The following is a 19,205-nucleotide window of genomic DNA, read 5'->3' as shown; positions in this document are numbered from 1 at the left end:
TCATTTCAGGCTTTATACACTTCGGATTAATATCACCCACAGAGAGAATATATAACAGGAGGAGAGATCATAATATTATTACCGGATGCCGAATGTCTGCTGATTCAAGAATGATATTCTTTTCACATGGTAAACATAAATAATAATAATAATACCTCTGGCCGTGCACAAAGGACACACTTATTCACCTCAAATCCAGATGACTGTTTCTTATATTGCTGATATTTAGTTTCTGTTGGGATGGGTTTACAGTGTCAGCTGTTTATTTCCCAAGGTTGCTCTTGCTTAAGCATTTCATCACCCCATCATACCCCAGGGTTTTATCACCCCATACCCCAGGGTTTTATCTCCCCATACCCCAGTTGAACGAGGGAACAACAGCACAAAATGGCTACCTTAAATTCAAAGCACTACAGACTACAGAGTCAACATGAAACCCCCAAGTCAAACACCAAATGCCTTGACACGAAGCTTTCTCCACTCTCCTATAACGATATGGAACAGCCTTCCCCCCCTGCGGTCGTCGGAGACATTACATCTAGCGGTGTTCATGCCTTCAAGAAGAGGCTGAAACAAACACCTCCTCGGTATGTGCCTATTTATATTTAGGACTTTGAATCATCCGACATTCAGTTTTTCAGTATCTACCCCTAACTGAGTAGCTGCAGATCACTGATAGGCCCTTTGAATGGTTTTATCAAAGCCTTGGAGGAGCTCTGACTCGAACGGTCTCTCTCAAAGCCTCTCTCAAAGCCTGGAGGAGCTCTGACTCGTACGGTCTCTCTCAACTAACGTCAGCCGTCTCCGTCTGTGGATATGACGCATGCCCCGCCTGCTGAGTGATGACTGTGATGAAGTTGTCCTCTTCTCCCTCATCAGTAGACAATAATACAAAGTGAAAACAAAAGCGATGCTTCGCATCATTCTGCCGCAGACAACATTGCAGTCTTTAGCAGCACTCATTGTCTGTGACACAGTCCTAGACACACACACACACACACACACACACACACACACACCAGTCATCACATCAGAGTGTGCTCTCGATCCAAACACAAACCACATCGGAGGATAATCTGAATCCAAACGTGGGACTTTCTTTCCAAATCACCAGAGCCCTCATCATCACAGGGACCACAGTTCCAAAACCGCTTCCATCTCAGTTGTCGGTTCCATCTGAAGTTTCCTTGGAATCCTTTGGGACGTTGAGTTGGGGGAGAGGGCTATCTCTAGATGAGGTTTCGTTCCGTGAGGTAACGTTTGGGTCTAGTTAGTGACGTCTCAAAGGCAAAGGGTGTAAATGCCGAATTCAGCGTTTCCCTTCATAGCGCCGCGGGATCACTGGAGCTGGGATCACTGGATCACTGGATCACTGGATCACTGGAGCTGGCATCCTCTGCAGTCATCCTCAGGTTCAGTGTTGTCAGAGGACTGGGAGCTCTCCTCAGCCACTGTTGAACACACACAACGACATTGAGTACATTACACCACAATATACATTATAATCTAAATGGTAATCCTTACTATGCATTTATTTGGCTTGTATTTTATGCATTATTAGCAAAGAAAAGCTAAAACTAAAGTGGAGATTTTTATGATCTGTTGTAGCATACAGTATACTAAGATATTGCACTTCCTCCAACTACTACATCATTAAAAAAATCACACTTGTGTGAAGTGAGGGGCAATCTTGTAACGTCTGTGCCCAGAGTCACATTGTTTATATGCATTTGTTCGTTTGCCATGCACTATTTTCATGTATGTTATTATTTTCCACCTATCTGCCGCACTATGCATTTGTTCTAGTTATCTGCTGGACTATATGCCACGAGAAACCAGCTAGATACATGTGTTGCTATGGTAACAGAACAGGCAGTGATTGTGAAGCCCCGCCCACAGCTCACCTGGCTGATGGGGTGAGGGCCAATCACAATGTTTGAGGCACCTGGAGAGTTTGACTCTGGCAGTCCAGAGTGGAGGTGAACAGAGAGACAGACAGGCTGTCAGTCCAGAGTGGAGGTGCAGAGAGACAGACAGGCAGAGAGACAGACAGGCTACTGCCGTGGGCAAGAGGAATATTTCCCATGTCTTGCCATTCTTTCCTTTGTGGATTATTCCTTTAATATTGGATTATACCTCTGGATTTAGAGAACTTCTTCCCATTCCTGGAGTTTGGATAGTGGATATTTGACCAGACTTTTCCAAGGAGTTTAAGAGTGGCCAGGGGAGACTGGCCACGCTCTACAGACTGGTTTGGATTTGCATTATTTTTTGGACACCTGAGTTTAGTTTTGGACACATTGAGTTTAGTTTGGACAGTGCTAGGACACTGGGACTTCACACCCCTACCTTTTGAGAGTTTTATTTAATTTTGATCTGATTAAGTGAACATTTTGTGATCGAGAACTTGATTTTTCTTTTGATTTAATAAATCACAGTTTAAGCTTATTTTCTGATTCCGATTTTTATTCTGAACTGACCCACCACCTCCCTCATTTTGCTATAATTGGTTTATTTAATTGTTATTATTGTAATCGTTATAATCTTATCGTCATACATCATCGCATTCCAGCCAATCGGAATTTGCGTCCTTCAATGTTTGTGTTACGCAATGTTTGTGTTTACACGAACACTAAACATTGTCCGTTCATTGTCAAGACTCGAGGATTTAATGTTTAATGTTACATTTAATGTTAGGATTTGATGTTTTAAAGTCGACAAAATTGTCAGTATATTTAGTCTTATAGTTTTAGTCATCGTAGCTTAGTTTTCATTTAGTTTCCATTTGTTTTTGTCAGTGGAAAAAGGTAGTCGACGAACATTTTTCGTCTTAGTTTTAGTCGACGAAAACAACACTGGAGCAGAGTCGTGAAGACGACGGATCAACTCACGCCACTCGTCCTGCACGGGGAGGAAGGCCTCGTCTCCGTTCTCCACGTTCTCCCGGATCATCTCCTCCATCTTGTCCAGCAGCTCCGAGACCTGGCGGGGGCCGCCGCCGCCGCTACCGCTAACGCCGCTACCGCTAACGCTGCCGCCGCCGCTGCCGCTAACGCCACCACCGCCGTCCTTCCCGCCACCGGGCACCTTGCTGTCCATCACGTGGTAGTAGTTCCCGCAGTACGCCAGCAGGCGGTGCAGCTCCCGCCCGCCCCGCTGGATGTGCTCCTCGATGGGCGTGGCGCCCAGCCAGTCGCCGCAGCTGAACAGAACCATGGTGTGGAGGCAGGACCGCTCGCCGAACAGCGCCTTCGGAGAGAACAGAACCTTCAACCTTCAGCTGAACAGAACCTCAACCTTCAGCTGAACAGAACCTCAACCTTCAGCTGAACAGAACCTCAACCTTCAGCTGAACAGAACCTCAACCTTCAGCTGAACAGAACCTCAACCTTCAGCTGAACAGAACCTCAACCTTCAGCTGAACAGAACCTCAACCTTCAGATGAACAGAACCATGGTGTGGAGGCATGGTAGAATCTGTTCTCAGGTTCTAAAAGGGGTCCACATCCCCTTACCTCCAGGTGAGCCTGCAGCCTGCAGCGTGCCTTACCTCCAGGTGAGCTTGCAGCGTGCCTTACCTCCAGGCGAGCCTTACCTCCAGGTGAGCCCTTACCTCCAGGTGAGCCTTACCTCCAGGTGAGCCCTTACCTCCAGGTGAGCCTTACCTCCAGGTGAGCCTGCAGCGTGCGGCGCTTGCGTGCGGTGAGCGAGGAGACCACGGGCAGGACGAGGAGGAGGGTGTGCGGCCCCGGGCGCAGCAGGGCGGCCCCGCGCTGCGCCTCGTGTCTCACGCGGCGGGGCGTCCGCCGCACGGAGAACCAGTCCCAGCCCGGCGTGTCCACCACGGTCACCCGCCGGCCCGACACCAGCGCCTGCCGCCGGAGGCACAGCTCCGTCTCCTGGCCCGCCTCGAAGGAGCGCCCGCCCAGCAGGGAGTTACCCACCGAGCTCTTACCCACGCCCTTCCATCCCAGCAGCAACACCCGCAGCTCTGGGGGAGAGAGAGAGAGAGAGAGAGAGACCTTTAACACCCTCAGCTCTGGGGGAGAGAGAGAGAGAGACCTTTAACCAAGCCTTTATTTACGTTCAAACATTCATCAGGCCTCCCCCTGGCCAGCCGGGGCGCCTGATGGAGGGGAAAGGAACTGGTTGGAATAACGTGTTCCTTCCACGCGCTACGTCCAACCAGGGAAACTCCCCCCTGTCAGGTGTAAAGGAGCAACTTGGACACTCAGGCATGAAGGAAGCATGAGTTCAAGTCTGTTGCTCTCCCCTTGTCCCCCATATATGGGGACTAGGGGTCCTCCTCCTCCTCCTCTCACCGCTGGGTGGTCCTCCTCCCCCTCCTCACCTCTGGGTGGTCCTCCTCCTCCTCCTCCTCCTCCTCACCTCTGGGTGGTCCTCCAATCATCTGCTCCCTCTGTCTGAGGTGTTCCTCCATCCTCAGTCGTTCCTCCTCCAGAGCCTTCCTGGCCTGCTCCTCCTCCAATAGGATCAGCTCGTTCACCTCAAAGTACCACCCTGTGGGGCGGGAAGAACCTCACAGCATTCTGGACGGAAAGGAACCACCTTTTGGTGGGTGGTTTTTAGGTGCCGCGCTACGAGCTTGTACGTCCGCTATTTTTTGAAAAATCGTGAAAATGTGACGCAAATCTTTGAATAAATATTCTTTCACAGACAGTGAAGGTTTTTAACTCGAATCTTTGTTTCTGGTGGCGGGGTCCCTGGAACAACGTTTTCTCAGATGCCAATTACATATATTTTTGGGGGTCCATGCTGTCAGGATTCAGAAGACATTTGTAGAATCGTGCTCAGGTCTAAATGGGTTAATAACATTTATTTTTCAATCAATCAATCAAACAATCAATCAATCAATCAATCAATCAATCAATGCTCTTCTGCAGAAGCACAAAGACACATGGATGGTTGAGGACTGGAAACACAGTGGTGGTCGTTATCATCAGCTCAGAACTGGCAGAAAACAGTGGGAAACTATACTGTACATACTGTACATACAAAGCCAAGCCGCTCACTTGAAAGAAATGAACGAAAAATGGCGGCGTGGCTCTGGACTATTTGAAATATTTGGCAGTTTGTGTCGTGATTTTGCTAACAGGTGTTGTAGGCACGGAGTTTCATTGCGCGTTTGGGGCAGCATTTCTGCGAACGTTTTTGGAGATTAGGTCGGAAAGAGTGGCGTCCTCAAAGCTGAGAAACACAGGCCGATTCTCATTTTTAGATTAGATTGGATTACATTTATTGTCACTGTACAGAATACACGCTGTACACTGTACAGTGTGTGGTGTAGGAGTGTGTGTGTGAAGTGTCATGTTAAGTTCATCGTTGATGTAAAGCGTATCCTGAGCAGCCCTCCCGGGTTTGGGTCTCAGGGTCGCGTCGTCTCAAAGTCCAGATAGTGAGAGGAATAACACAGCAAGCTGTGCAGACGGCCTTGGTTCCCAGGCCCAAAAGCACCCTCAGTGGACTCTGTGACTGTGTGTGTGTGTGTGTGTGTGTGTGGGGGGGGGGGGGAGTGATTTCTCTCCACTGTCTTCTCCATGAAGCCGATTCAGTCAGATTATGTCGAGAAAGGGATTTTTCAGTTTGTCATGTGTTGGTTTTCATGTTTTCCAGTTTTGGTTTGTGTTTTACTTTTCTGTTGTGTTCCTCTGATTTATATGTTACTTATATGAAGTATTGTGTTCTTGTTTTCCTAGTTCCTGTTTGAGTTTTGCTTTACCCTTGTGTGCTTTTATTTTGTAGAATTGTTCATAATGTTTCCTGTCTGTCTTGTTACTGTTTGCCTCCCTTGTCAACCTGTGCTGTGATTAGCCTAGTGTTTCCACCTTGTCCTGTTTGTTCCCCAGCCTATCACAGTGCTGTTCACCTGTGCCCTTGTGTATTTATACCCCCCCTGATCCCAGTGTTTCCTTGTTAGTTCATTGTGGTATGTTGCGTGTGTCTTGTCTTGACACCTTTTGTGCTTCCAGTGTTTTTGTTTGTATTCTATAGTTCTTTTGAGTTATTAAACCTTTTTGAAATGACCTGCTCTGCCTCTGCCTCCTCCTGCATTTGGGTCCTACAAACTCTCCTGACTTGAACCGTGACACTGTCAAATTTCGGCCACAGTAAAAAATTCCCTGTATTTCAGAAAGTCTTTCCAAGTTGGAAGAGTTGAATGATTTTCTCAAAGCCTGGAGGAGCTCTGACTCGTACAGTCTGACTGTACAGTCTCTGACAGTCTCTCTCTCTCTGACTCGTACAGTCTCTCTCAAAGCCTCTCCCAAAGCCTGGAGGAGCTCTGACTCGAACGGTCTCTCTCAACTAACGTCACCCGTCTCCGTCTGTGGATAGCAGCCAGCCTGCCACCATCTATCTGGCAAAACAATCACTCAGGACAATAACCTCAAACACACAGCGAGGTTCATATAGAACCGCCTGGTCCGGGCTTCCACAGAACCCTGGTACTGTATCAACGTTATTGAGTCAGTCTGGTCTGGGATTACATGAACGACGAGACGGAAGCTTGTGATTTGGCACTATAATAAAAATGTAATTGAATAGAGAAGAAGAAGAAAAACAGAGATGTTTGAAACAACCCAGTAAACCTAACACAAGTGTACATTTTTTTTGTTATGTACATTATGTGTGCGTATATAATATGCACACTGTATATGTAAGGTAAAAAGATTCTACAAACATACAGAATACTATAAATAGAATTAGGATTATTAATTCAGTGAGACCTGAGACCAGATTCTAGTAAATGTCTTCTTATATGGGCCGATTCATACTCCTATTTTACCGCTGTTTACTCCTATTTTACCGCTGTTTCGGCGCTGTAGAGCCCAAATGATTTCTGTTTCGGCGCTGTAGTGCCCAAATGATTTCTGTTTCGGCGCTGTAGAACCCAAATGATTTCTGTTTCGGCGCTGTAGTGCCCAAATGATTTCTGTTTCGGCGCTGTAGAGCCCAAATGATTTCTGTTTCGGCGCTGTAGAGCCCAAATGATTTCTGTTTCTGCGCTGTAGAGCCCAAATGATTTCTGTTTCTGCGCTGTAGAGCCCAAATGATTTCTGTTTCGGCGCTGTAGTGCCCAAATGATTTCGGCTCGTCCGAAATTTTCAGTAGCACCGAAGAGAACACTTTAGGACGGTACACCCCCCCCCCCCCAAACCTCAAATGACGTCACATTGTAGGCTCTACAGAGCAATATTTGAGTTAAAAACGTTCGCTGTGAAAGAACATACATATTCAAAGATTTGCGCCACATATTCACGATAATATTGAGAAGAAAAAAAATAGCAGATGTACACGCTCGTAGCGCGGCACTCAGTGCTGCAGCTATGAGCTTGTCGATCTGCTAAAGTTTCAAACAATGGTCAAAAGTGGCTAAAAGCCATAAAGTGACCTCAGGTCTAAATGGGTCAATATAATTATCATGAGCGAAACCTTGGTTGTCACTTATCAGCTCCTCCACCTTCTCCATAAGTTCTGGCACCTGCGAGTTGTCCTCTCCGCCCGTCTCCGTGCTGGCGTTATCAAAGGCATGGTACCTAATAAAAATAATACATTATTATTATTATTATTATGGTACCTGCACATAATGGGACAGAAGGACGCAGCAATTAGTGATGAAAGTGGAAAAAGTTATCAAAGTTTCATTTAGGCCTGACGTAGAATAAAATAAAATGTCTTCTGAAAGAAAGAATATATATTCAAAAATGTGTGCCGCATTTTCACGATTTCTCAAAAATAGCAGACCTACAAGCTCGTAGCGCGCCACTCGGTGGCGTGCTATGAGCTTGTAGGTCTGCTATTTTTCAATAGCTAAAATATAACATAATGTTTAAAACACCAAAATGGGTTAAGCAAAAGTATCAATATTGCAGCATAGCACTATACTCTGTTGCAAGTAAACGTCTGGATTTGAGTACAAAGTACCAAAGGTATTGGCATCAAAATGTACTTAAAAGTACTAAAATTAAACTCATTATGCTATAGTTTTCCAATGTATATAACAGAATATTTTGAAAACAGCAGTTCTTTACAAGCTCACAATGTGGTTAATGCACGTTTTGTAATAATAATCTAAATCTACAAAGTAACTATAGTAACTAAAGTAATACCTCAAACTTGTACTTAGGTACAGTACTTAGTAGTAGTATATATGGACTTAGTTACTTTCGAGTTTCCACCACTGATGAAAGGTAGACAGACCCAGGCTAACTGGAGCACACACATTATTAATGTTAGCAGTGTTGTAGCACGACGTTGGCTGGGTTTGCACAGGAATGAAGAGGCTGTTTTTGTTTTTTGTTGCCCCGAGTGAACCAGATTCCACACTTTATTATTTCCTACTGGACGGTATACTCAAAACATAATTGTCTTACTAAGGCATACTACATGCAGTGTGGGGGGTGAGGGGGGCACCCACCTTTAGGCTATACTGTTATACATTTGTAGTTATTCGGAACAGTCTGACAGAGAGATCAGGTCTAATATACAGTATAACCACTAACCAGCATACATAACGGGGCGATTTATAGGATCAGAACATTACAGGGGGGGCTTTGGGGCAGAATGAATACGTAATTATTATAATATACTGTACATCTATTACCTCCTGAGCCCTTGGGCCCCCGGGGGCCCATTAATTAAAAAGAGTTGGAATGTGAAAGTGTCTCAAAACACAAATGCACTGATGGGAAAAATGTTGTGTGTTACTATGAAGTGTCTCAAAGTCAAAACACAGCTGCGCTGATGGGGGAAAATGTATTAATAATAATAACGTATTTATTCCGGAAACAAAACTAGTGATGGGAAATTATGGAGGATAGCTGGGCCAGTGTGGCCACGCTTGGCCTGAAAACACAGATGTTATTCAGTCACAAAATCCGGACATAAAACCATATCTTTGGAAATGAAAAACCCTCACAAAAAGCATGCAGTAATCCTGGTCTCTAAACTGCCTCCCCCTGTCAGGTGTAAAGGAGCAACTTGGACAGGAAGGAAGCATGAGTTCAAGTCCGTTGCTCTCCCCAGGTTGGCGGAGGGTGTGTAGAGCCCAGGATCACGTTAGATAATTGACACAGGAGTGAAAAAAATCTAAATAAAATAAAATCATCCTAAGGATGATCAATTCCAAACTTGCAGCCGTACTGTCAAACTAAGTGGCGGACTTTGTTTTTATTATATAATATAATTTACATTTAAAATGTACCTAAAAAAAATCACACTCGTGTGAAGTGAGGGGCACTCTTAACCTTCTTACGGTCAAAAAGGTTGTGAACACATGGTCCACGTCGTACAGTACCTGCTTCCACACCTCTCCACCAGTACAGTACCTGCTCCCACACCTCTCCACCAGCCACTGCAGGGCCTCCCCGGTGCTGGAGATGTGCTCCTCGATGAAGGTCCCGGCGGGCAGCGTGTCCACGCCGGTGAAGAGCACCATGGAGTACCTCCAGGTGCCTCCGCCCAGCGCCGCCAGCTGGTCCTCCGCTGCCCGCTTCTGCAGCTCCGTGAAGGGCTGGCTGACCGACACCACCAGCAGCAGGGCGTGGGGCCCCGGGGGGCAGAGGATGGCCCCCATGCACGGCCCCTCGCTGTCCAGGCTCTGCGGCGGTGGCGGCGGCGGCTGGGGAGGCGTCTGCTGGTCGTCGGCCGTGGCGTTGTTGTCGTTCTCGTCCGTCGTGTTGTTGCGGTCGTTCTCCGGCTCGTCTCCGCCGCTGGGGACCGCCCACGGCGGCGTGTCCACCACGGTCACCCGCCGGCCGTAGACCTCCGTCTGGCCCACGTTGCTGTGGGAGGTCTCCGCTCCCGCCTCGAAGACCTCGTCCCCCAGGATGGTGTTGGCCGTGGAGGTCTTCCCGGCCCGCGGGCCCCCGAGCAGCAGGAGTCTGCGCTCCACGGGCGGGTGGCGGACGACCCCGGGTTCCCCTGTTGTTGTTGTTGTTGGACAAAGCATTCAGCAGGTTGGAAAAAACAGTATACTCACGTTTGTTATACTTGCAGTAAAAGGTATCAATGCTGCAATGTAGAACTATTCGAAATGTACTTGAGTAAAAGTACAAAAGTTATTGGGGTCAAAATATACCGAAAGTAAAGCGTACTACTCACTGTGCAGAATGTGCCAAATATTTTGGAATTAGCAGATCTACAAGCTCACAATGCGATGCATTGGGAGGTTTCGGCCAATTAATATCCACTGCACCAGGAGGGTGTTATGGTTTAGTTAGGTGTTTTGTTGGACTATAATTAATATCTACTGCATTGACAGGAGGGTGTTATGGTTTAGTTAGGTGGTTCGTTAATATAATTAATATCTACTGCACCAGGAGGGTGTTATGGTTTAGTTAGGTGGTTTGTTGGACTATAATTAATATCTACTGCATTGACAGGAGGGTGTTATGGTTTAGTTAGGTGGTTCGTTGGACTATAATTAATATCTACTGCACTGACACATGCCTGCGAGCTAGTGATCAGAAGTGATTACATCATCTATGTTTCCAAAGAACAACAATACCAAAAGGACCCTCCAGCAAAGACAATAGGTGGATCTCAATTGGCGGTGCACACACTTACTAGGTAGATACTAGGTAGAATAGGGTGGTGACTGCACTGGCACTAACAGGGGACTACACTGCGTAGGTGGCAAAAGGGTACACGGAATAGTGTACAGTGCTGTACACTGTCGATTGGGACACTGAGCTGGGCGGAGCCGAGTGGAGCTGGGCGGAGCCAAGCGGAGCTCAGATTTCTCGACTGGCAGCCATTACTGTTTTGTCCGCACTGACTGCAATGTTTTTAAAAGGTCTAGAAACTACTTTTTTAGCCCACGGAATTTACTTTCAAGTTATTTTTGGGTAGTATTTAGTTGTTTAAACTTCATATGTGTGGTCAATTAATCATAAAAGATCCTATTTAAAAATATCAAACAACGATGTCGGAGAATCCGAGAACCGTGTTGTCTCGCCTTGGGGGCTGCCAGCAGAGAGACGTACCCGTGTTTACCTCTCCTTTGTCGGCATAGGCCGAAGCAATTTCCCCTGTTTCTCCTACGGAACGAAATTATGACCCATGCCCGTCTATTGTGGATATTTACAGCCTACATGCAATTCGTTTCCAATTGTTTTATTTCCCCAAATGTCAAGTGCATTATAAATAACAGCTATTATATTATTGTTATTATTATTACGTCTAGTCTATGGTCGAATCTGATTTAACCTGAGTCCTGATTCCGTGCAAAGAGTTGCTGAAAGGAAGGATATAGGCTACCTGTAACCTGCATATATATATATATATATATATATAGCCTATTCACTTAATGATAAATGTTTTTACATTTGGATAGAATACAGACTATTGTCGCATCTGCTGTTTGATTTGTATTAGCAGGCACCGATCAATCACTGATCTACGCTATGAGCTTGTAGATCTTCTAAGTAAGTTCATGGTTAATTTGTGTATGCCTATACCTTTACAGCCAGCTAACAGTTAGTTCGTTTTCATATAGGCTAAGTTTATTGCTATAATGACATTTAACTTTGACAATATAGGTCTACTTTTACATTTAAAACAACCACATATAGGCCTATATAGCCTACTGTAAAGTGAGTATAAACTGTTAATTCAACTGAGAGAAATTCATTAATCAGAATGCTACTCTTAATCAGTTAATCACATTTGCATTTACATGAATGAAAAGGTTAAACCAGGCCAACTCTCAGCTCCAAATGGATAGGCTACATTTATCACAATATTATTTTACTGTGTAATCTAACACAAATCTTACAAATGCTGTCACTCAGTTATTTAATTTAGGCAGAAAATATATCACTGAATAGTGTATGCAATTAATGCATTCAAAAGAGCTGAAATGTTTTATGGACCCTAGTGATTATTTAATAATAATAAAACTATTTGTATAGCACCTTTCATGACATGAAATGCAGCTCAAAGTGCTTTACAGAGCAATGGAGAAAAAAAGAAGAAAAGCAAGGCAACGACATTAAAAAACAAGTAGTAATGCAATGCAATACAGTGAGGACATGAATAACAAAAAATAAAAGATCAATTAAAAGCAATGTTGTAGAAGTGGGTCTTGAGCTGTGCTTTAAAAATGTCTACAGAGGCTGCCTGTCGAAGGTACAGTACAGTTCCATGCCGACGGCCCGTAGAAGCAAAAAGCTGCTTCCCCGTATTTTTTAGTTGCCATTTTTTTAGGCAAAGCGAGCAGGCCAGCAGTGGAAGACCTTAGGGGGGCGGTTTGGGACATATTTAGGAAGGCAGTCATGTAGGTAGGAAGGTGCGAGACCATTGAGAGCTTTTTACACAAGTAAAATAATTTTAAAATCAATCCTAAAAACAACCAGTGGAAGCCAGTGCATGTGAAGCCAAAACTGGAGTAAAATGTTCTCTCATCTTAGTTCTAGTTAAAACTCTGGCTGCTGCATTTTGGACAAGTTGTAATCTGTCAGTTGTTTTCTTAGGCAGTCCTGAAAGAAGTGCATTGCAGTATAAATCAAGCAGAGAAAAAACAAAGGCGTGGATTAGCGTTTTCGCATCGTCCAAAGACAAATAGGCTCTGATTCGTGCAATATTTCTAAGGTGAAAAAAGGCAATCTGGGTAACATGATTAATGTGTTTGTGTGTTTAAGTTGTTTCGCCATACCCATTTATTTTGCCATAAATCAGATAGCTTTAAGGTACGGCCATGACAGCAATGGTAGGAAAAAATATATATAATATTAATCATATTCGGATATTCGGTTTTCGGGGGGCCAACTGTTTCCTATATTCGGTATTCACTGCAGTTTCGGCCAAGAATTTCCCTTTCGGTGCATATTGTATGAGTACCGGTATGTAAATAGTTCAATTCAACTTTGTAAATACAAAATGTATTTATTGTTATTTTGTCTTCAGTATAAAAATGAATGAACATTGAACAAGGATACCGTATCTCAGACTCAATCATGTAAAAAATAACGTCAAAATCAAGTCATTCCAGTAGAAAATTAACACAAATACATAAATAAAAAGTACATTCATTGAACATTAAACACAAACAAATAGATTGCACTGAACTGAAAATAGATTGCACTGAACATGAACATTACACATTGCAGAGAGAGGATGAACTGGCTGTTCTCTAGAGTCTCTACTACATTTAAATGTAAACTACTACTACTACTACTACTACTCTCCCCCTCTTCTTCGGGCCAGCCTGCACATTGGGCCCTGGTGTTCCTGACCCTGCTCCAGACCCCAGTGCAGCTGTACCACTATGGTCTGGTATGGCCTCGGCTAGGCCTGGTGGTGCTGTAGGCCAGCAGTCCGGCTCCGCTCCAGAGACTTCCAGACATGGCAGTCTCACGTGGTGGTGCTGCTGTAGGCCCGCCGCTGCAGGCCACCTCCTCACCCGTCTTTGGATCCTAAGGCAGTGGAAAATGAAGGTTTCAGAACCACTGGCTTAACAGGTTATTTGTATGGCAGTAGTGCTACAACTCAGAATTCCCTTATTGTTAAAAAAAAGGCTTTTGTGCTTGGGTAATATGTTCTGTTGTGGTCCAATGATGACTTTACAACAGGTTGCCAGGTTGTATTCTATTGCTAGTTTGATCACTTTCACCTTAAAATAACATGAATTAATAAATGACTGAAAATAGCCAATCTACAAGCTCAGAAGTCACAACATGTCGCACTGCAACGTGTTGGGAGCTTGTATATCTTCTATTTTTGGTGTGGACTTTTCTAGTCCTCTATAGCAGTGCTTCCCAAACTTTTTCATGTCAAGGACCCCCAAAATGATACTAATTATCCTGCGTACCCCCATTAGAAAAGATATGCCAGGGACAGACCCCCCCATAAAAATGTTTTTACAGATCTAGCAGTGATTTTCAAACAGTTTCATTTCAAGGGACCCCCAGTTTGACCTGAATTAGGCTATGAACCCCCATAATGGCATTTCTATCTCTGGGACCCCAATGTATATTGTAAAATCAGAGTGTACAAATGGAACGGGGTTCAACTAAGAGATTGTACCATTTATACAATCTATCTCTGAGTAATAATAACAATATAATAGCGGTTATTTATAATGCACTTGACATTTGGGGAAATAAAACAATTAGAAACGAATTGCATGTAGCCTAGGCTAGTAGGCTGTACATATCTACAACGGATCATTCATATCATACAGCGGTGAATTGCTTCGGGCTACGCCGAAAAAGGGTAGTTCTCACACGGGTACATCTCGTCTGTGGCCGCCCCAATGCGAGACGACAGTCACGACACGGTCCTCGAATTCTCCGACATGATTGATTATAATCTAATATAATGATTAATTGACCACATATATGAAGTTTAAACAACTAAATACTCCGCGAAAATAACTTGAAAGTAAATTCCGTGGCCTGTGTGTGACAAGTTTTAAGAGGGCTTAAAAACCACAACAGTAATGGCTGCCAGTGGATCTTTTTTATTTGGCTCAGTCTGTCATGAATACATTTGATAGCATAAACAACTAACTAAATACTATCCCAAAGATATTAAAATATTAAAATTCGTCGTGACAACAACGCATGTTTAGTTTTGCTGTTGGGGAAATGCACCGAGGGACTAACGCGATAGCATTACTTCAAAATCTCCGACGACAACATTTTTTATTTTCTTTATTTGGCTCTATCATGATACATTTGATAGCTTAAATAACTAAATACTATCCCAAAACATATTACAATTACCTTCCGTGACACAACAACACTTTTAAAAGAGTATAAAACTTACTAGTTTCCGACATTTTTCTCTGTCTCAGCGGCTGTCTTTCTTCCTCGGAGAAATTCCATGGGTTGCGCAGTACGGCTGCGCCGTGGCGATATACCCTGCATGGCTCAGGGTACATCCGAGCTGGACTTTGAAAGCGGGCTCGCACGGGGGAAAATAGTGCGGTGCCCTGTGTAGTGTCAGCGCCTGTCTTTTTGTGGTCTGTGGATTGGGAAGTACTGTCGCGCACCGTTGTGACGTCACATAAGCCGAAATACACCCTGTCCAGTGTCCACACTCCGGTTTGAGATTCACCTAATGAATCCCTGAACTGCTCCAGTGATGCAGAGCAGACACTTTTTTCATAAAGGAATGATCTGTTCACAAGCTTCAATGTTCCCTGACATGGCAATAATGTACTACAGTATGCGGGCTGTGACGTAACCTCAGCTTTAAGTCAAAAACTAGAAATGTCAATGTTTATATAAATCACATGCATTTTCAAAAAGTTCTTCATCTAGTCAGGATAATCTTGGAGTCGGAGACATAATAATTCATAGTGATTTAGAGATATCAATCATATATTTTCTTTCTCTAAAGGTTTTGGAGATGACACTGATAATTTGTTCACAATAAGCATTTTAGGACACAGATGGCAATGTTTGGGACAATAACTTTCACTTTTGGGGCAGCGGTGGCCGAACGGTTTGCGGAGCGGTCTTGATATCGGAAGGTCGCTATAGTTCGTATCCCCGGACCGGCACGTTAAAATGACCACCGCTGAAGTGCCCTTTCAGCAAGGCATTGAACCTCTACCATGAAATGTTCTATGAGCAGGGCCTGGCTGTAAACAAGTTCTTGAGCTTAGTCCAGTTACCCTGGGTAAACATAGTACCTTTCCTTTCCTTAGTCCAGTTACCCTGGGTAAACATGGTACCTTTCCTTTCCTTAGTCCAGTTACCCTGGGTAAACATAGTACCTTTCCTTTCCTTAGTCCAGTTACCCTGGGTAAACATGGTACCTTTCCTTTTCCTTAGTCCAGTTACCCTGGGTAAACATAGTACCTTTCCTTTCCTTAGTCCAGTTACCCTGGGTAAACATGGTACCTTTCCTTTCCTTAGTCCAGTTACCCTGGGTAAACATAGTACCTTTCCTTTCCTTAGTCCAGTTACCCTGGGTAAACATAGTACCTTTCCTTTCCTTAGTCCAGTTACCCTGGGTAAACATAGTACCTTTCCTTTCCTTAGTCCAGTTACCCTGGGTAAACATAGTACCTTTCCTTTCCTTAGTCCAGTTACCCTGGGTAAACATAGTACCTTTCCTTTCCTTAGTCCAGTTACCCTGGGTAAACATAGTACCTTTCCTTTCCTTAGTCCAGTTACCCTGGGTAAACATAGTACCTTTCCTTTCCTTAGTCCAGTTACCCTGGGTAAACATAGTACCTTTCCTTTCCTTAGTCCAGTTACCCTGGGTAAACATAGTACCTTTCCTTTCCTTAGTCCAGTTACCCTGGGTAAACATGGTACCTTTCCTTTCCTTAGTCCAGTTACCCTGGGTAAACTTGGTAACTTTCCTTTCCTTAGTCCAGTTACCCTGGGTAAACATAGTACCTTTCCTTTCCTTAGTCCAGTTACCCTGGGTAAACATGGTACCTTTCCTTTCCTTAGTCCAGTTACCCTGGGTAAACATAGTACCTTTCCTTTCCTTAGTCCAGTTACCCTGGGTAAACATAGTACCTTTCCTTTCCTTAGTCCAGTTACCCTGGGTAAACATAGTACCTTTCCTTTCCTTAGTCCAGTTACCCTGGGTAAACATAGTACCTTTCCTTTCCTTAGTCCAGTTACCCTGGGTAAACTTGGTAACTTTCCTTTCCTTAGTCCAGTTACCCTGGGTAAACATAGTACCTTTCCTTTCCTTAGTCCAGTTACCCTGGGTAAACATGGTACCTTTCCTTTCCTTAGTCCAGTTACCCTGGGTAAACATAGTACCTTTCCTTTCCTTAGTCCAGTTACCCTGCAGGGTAAACATGGTACCTTTCCTTTCCTTTACATTGATCTGTTTCCTTTGCTACTTTTCTCATGCATACTCTTTCTTTTATTTCAGTCCTTCCTTCCATCACCTCTATGTGTCTGGCCTCCTCTGAACCTTTACACAACCTGCCCTGTCATCCAGAAACAGGTGAGAGAGAGAGGAGGAACCTCGCTCTCCCTCCAGAGGATATAGCATGATGACAGAATATGACGTGCTGTGAGCGGATGTCAAAATAACACATCTTTTGCACGGCATGAAGACAGAAACACGTCATTTGAGAACAGGAGTGAGAGGAGCTGGCAAACAAGAATAGACAAATACATGAACCGTATTTATGTATGTAATATACGTTATATATGAAGGCTTTTTGTGTCAGTGTCTCTGTAGTGTTGTGACCAGCTGCTAAACACAGGAAGTGCATGGACTCCAGCAACAGTTCCATGGACTGTGTGGATGTTGGAGGAAAAGTTAAATGGCCTCTGCAGGTGCTTTAGTGCCGGATGTTACACGTGCAAAAGGAGCAATAGGATGAGGAGGGTTGTTGACAGGCATGCACACAACAGGGGTAAAGATTAGGACCCTGTGTTGTTGACAGGCATGCACACAACAGGGGTAAAGATTAGGACCCTGTGTTGTTGACAGGCATGTATACAACGGGGGTAAAGATTAGGACCCTGTGTTGTTGACAGGCATGCACACAACAGGGGTAAAGATTAGGACCCTGTGTTGTTGACAGGCATGCACACAACAGGGGTAAAGATTAGGACCCTGTGTTGTTGACAGGCATGCACACAACAGGGGTAAAGATTAGGACCCTGTGTTGTTGACAGGCATGTATACAACGGGGGTAAAGATTAGGACCCTGTGTTGTTGACAGGCATGCACACAACAGGGGTAAAGATTAGGACCCTGTGTTGTTGACAGGCATGCACACAACAGGGGTAAAGATTAGGACCCTGTGTTGTTGACAGGCATGCACACAACAGGGGTAAAGATTAGGACCCTGTGTTGTTGACAGGCATGCATACAACAGGGGTAAAGATTAGGACCCTGTGTTGTTGACAGGCATGCAGACAACAGGGGTAAAGATTAGGACCCTGTGTTGTTGACAGGCATGCATACAACAGGGGTAAAGATTAGGACCCTGTGTTGTTGACAGGCATGCAGACAACAGGGTTGAGGACCCTGTGTTGTTGACAGGCATGTATGTATACAACAGTATTAACATTAACATACTACAACAGTGAAGGTAAAAGATGAAGAAAAAAGCCACTCACCAGACTCAGACTCAGAGGACAGAGCAGCCATCTTGTGTGTAGAACCTCTGGTCTCCCCCTCCTCGCCCCCCCTCCTCCTCCTCCTCCGTCTCCCTCTTCTGGGTTCCACACTGCTTTTCTTTTCCCTGTTTCCTTGTTCAGACTAGAGAGAATGGGGCTGCCTATAGGAGGCTGTGTGTGTGTGTGTGTGTGTGTGTGTGTGTGTGAAAGGCTGGTGCTCTCTCACTCTCTCCCTGTGTCTCTCCTACACTGTACCTCCTATGCCACTCACCCTCTCCATCCCATTATCTATACCCCTCCCACACCACCACCACCACCACCACACACACAGTCACACAGCGTCTCTCTCTCTCTCTCTCTCTGTGTCTTCTGCCACTCCTGTCCCACAATACCCCCCCTCCCACACACACACACACACACACACACACACACACACAGTCACACAGCGTCTCTCTCTCTCTCTCTCTCTGTGTCTTCTGCCACTCCTGTCCCACAATACCCCCCCTCCCACACACACACACACACACACACACACACACACTTTTTTTTAATGTCTTCCTTATTTTGTCAGTCCATGCAGAGAGGAGAGATTGTGCAATGCAGGAGGAGACGGTAAGTCAATACTACCCCTGCTGCTGCTGCAAATGCACTGGAAAGGTGTCTCATCATTTTGAGGGAAAACGGGAGGAGACAAGTCCTCCCACACACACACACACACACACACACCCTCTCACAGTCTCGTCCACTCTCATACACACATACATACATGTGCATAGGCTACATACCACGCATGCAGCCCTGTGTAGAAGAAAGCACACCGGCGCACAGTCACAGCTAGGACAGAGAGATATTATGGACCAATCCACAGAGCCAGAGAGAACTCAGACAGGCAGACCCGGAGACACTAGTGAGACAGACCGAGAGATGGAGACAGTGAGACAGACCGAGAGACCCGGAGACAGTGAGACAGACCGAGAGATGGAGAGGAGGAGACAGAGGGAGGAGAGAGCTAGGTAGAGAGAGAGGAGGGATAGTGTTTACAGCTGCTGCCCTTCACTCCCTTCAGCTAGCTCGCTGGAGGGAGGGGATATGATGCTATACATGTATATTGCAATGCCAATGCTTGCATATT

The 19,205-nt window shown here is 44.9% G+C and overlaps 1 protein-coding gene across 1 annotated transcript; it reads right to left on the bottom strand.

Moving 5' to 3' along the window:
• Positions 1–1,354: 1,354 nt before the first annotated feature.
• On the bottom strand, positions 1,355–9,969 carry LOC308324395 (GTPase IMAP family member 8; the record flags this gene model as incomplete). The annotated part of the gene is made up of 6 exons (XM_080776439.1): positions 1,355–1,451; positions 2,892–3,249; positions 3,665–3,990; positions 4,389–4,520; positions 7,452–7,555; positions 9,347–9,969. The coding sequence occupies 6 exons, from the start codon at positions 9,967–9,969 to the stop codon at positions 1,378–1,380; spliced, it is 1,617 nt and encodes a 538-aa protein (XP_080632565.1). The 3' UTR covers positions 1,355–1,377.
• Positions 9,970–19,205: the final 9,236 nt, after the last annotated feature.

Source organism: Protomyctophum bolini, assembly GCF_963924005.1.
Source record: "Protomyctophum bolini genome assembly, chromosome: 11".
Taxonomy (NCBI): domain Eukaryota; kingdom Metazoa; phylum Chordata; class Actinopteri; order Myctophiformes; family Myctophidae; genus Protomyctophum; species Protomyctophum bolini.
Note: the sequence above shows the minus strand (reverse complement) of the source record. Positions and strands in the feature narration are given on the sequence as shown.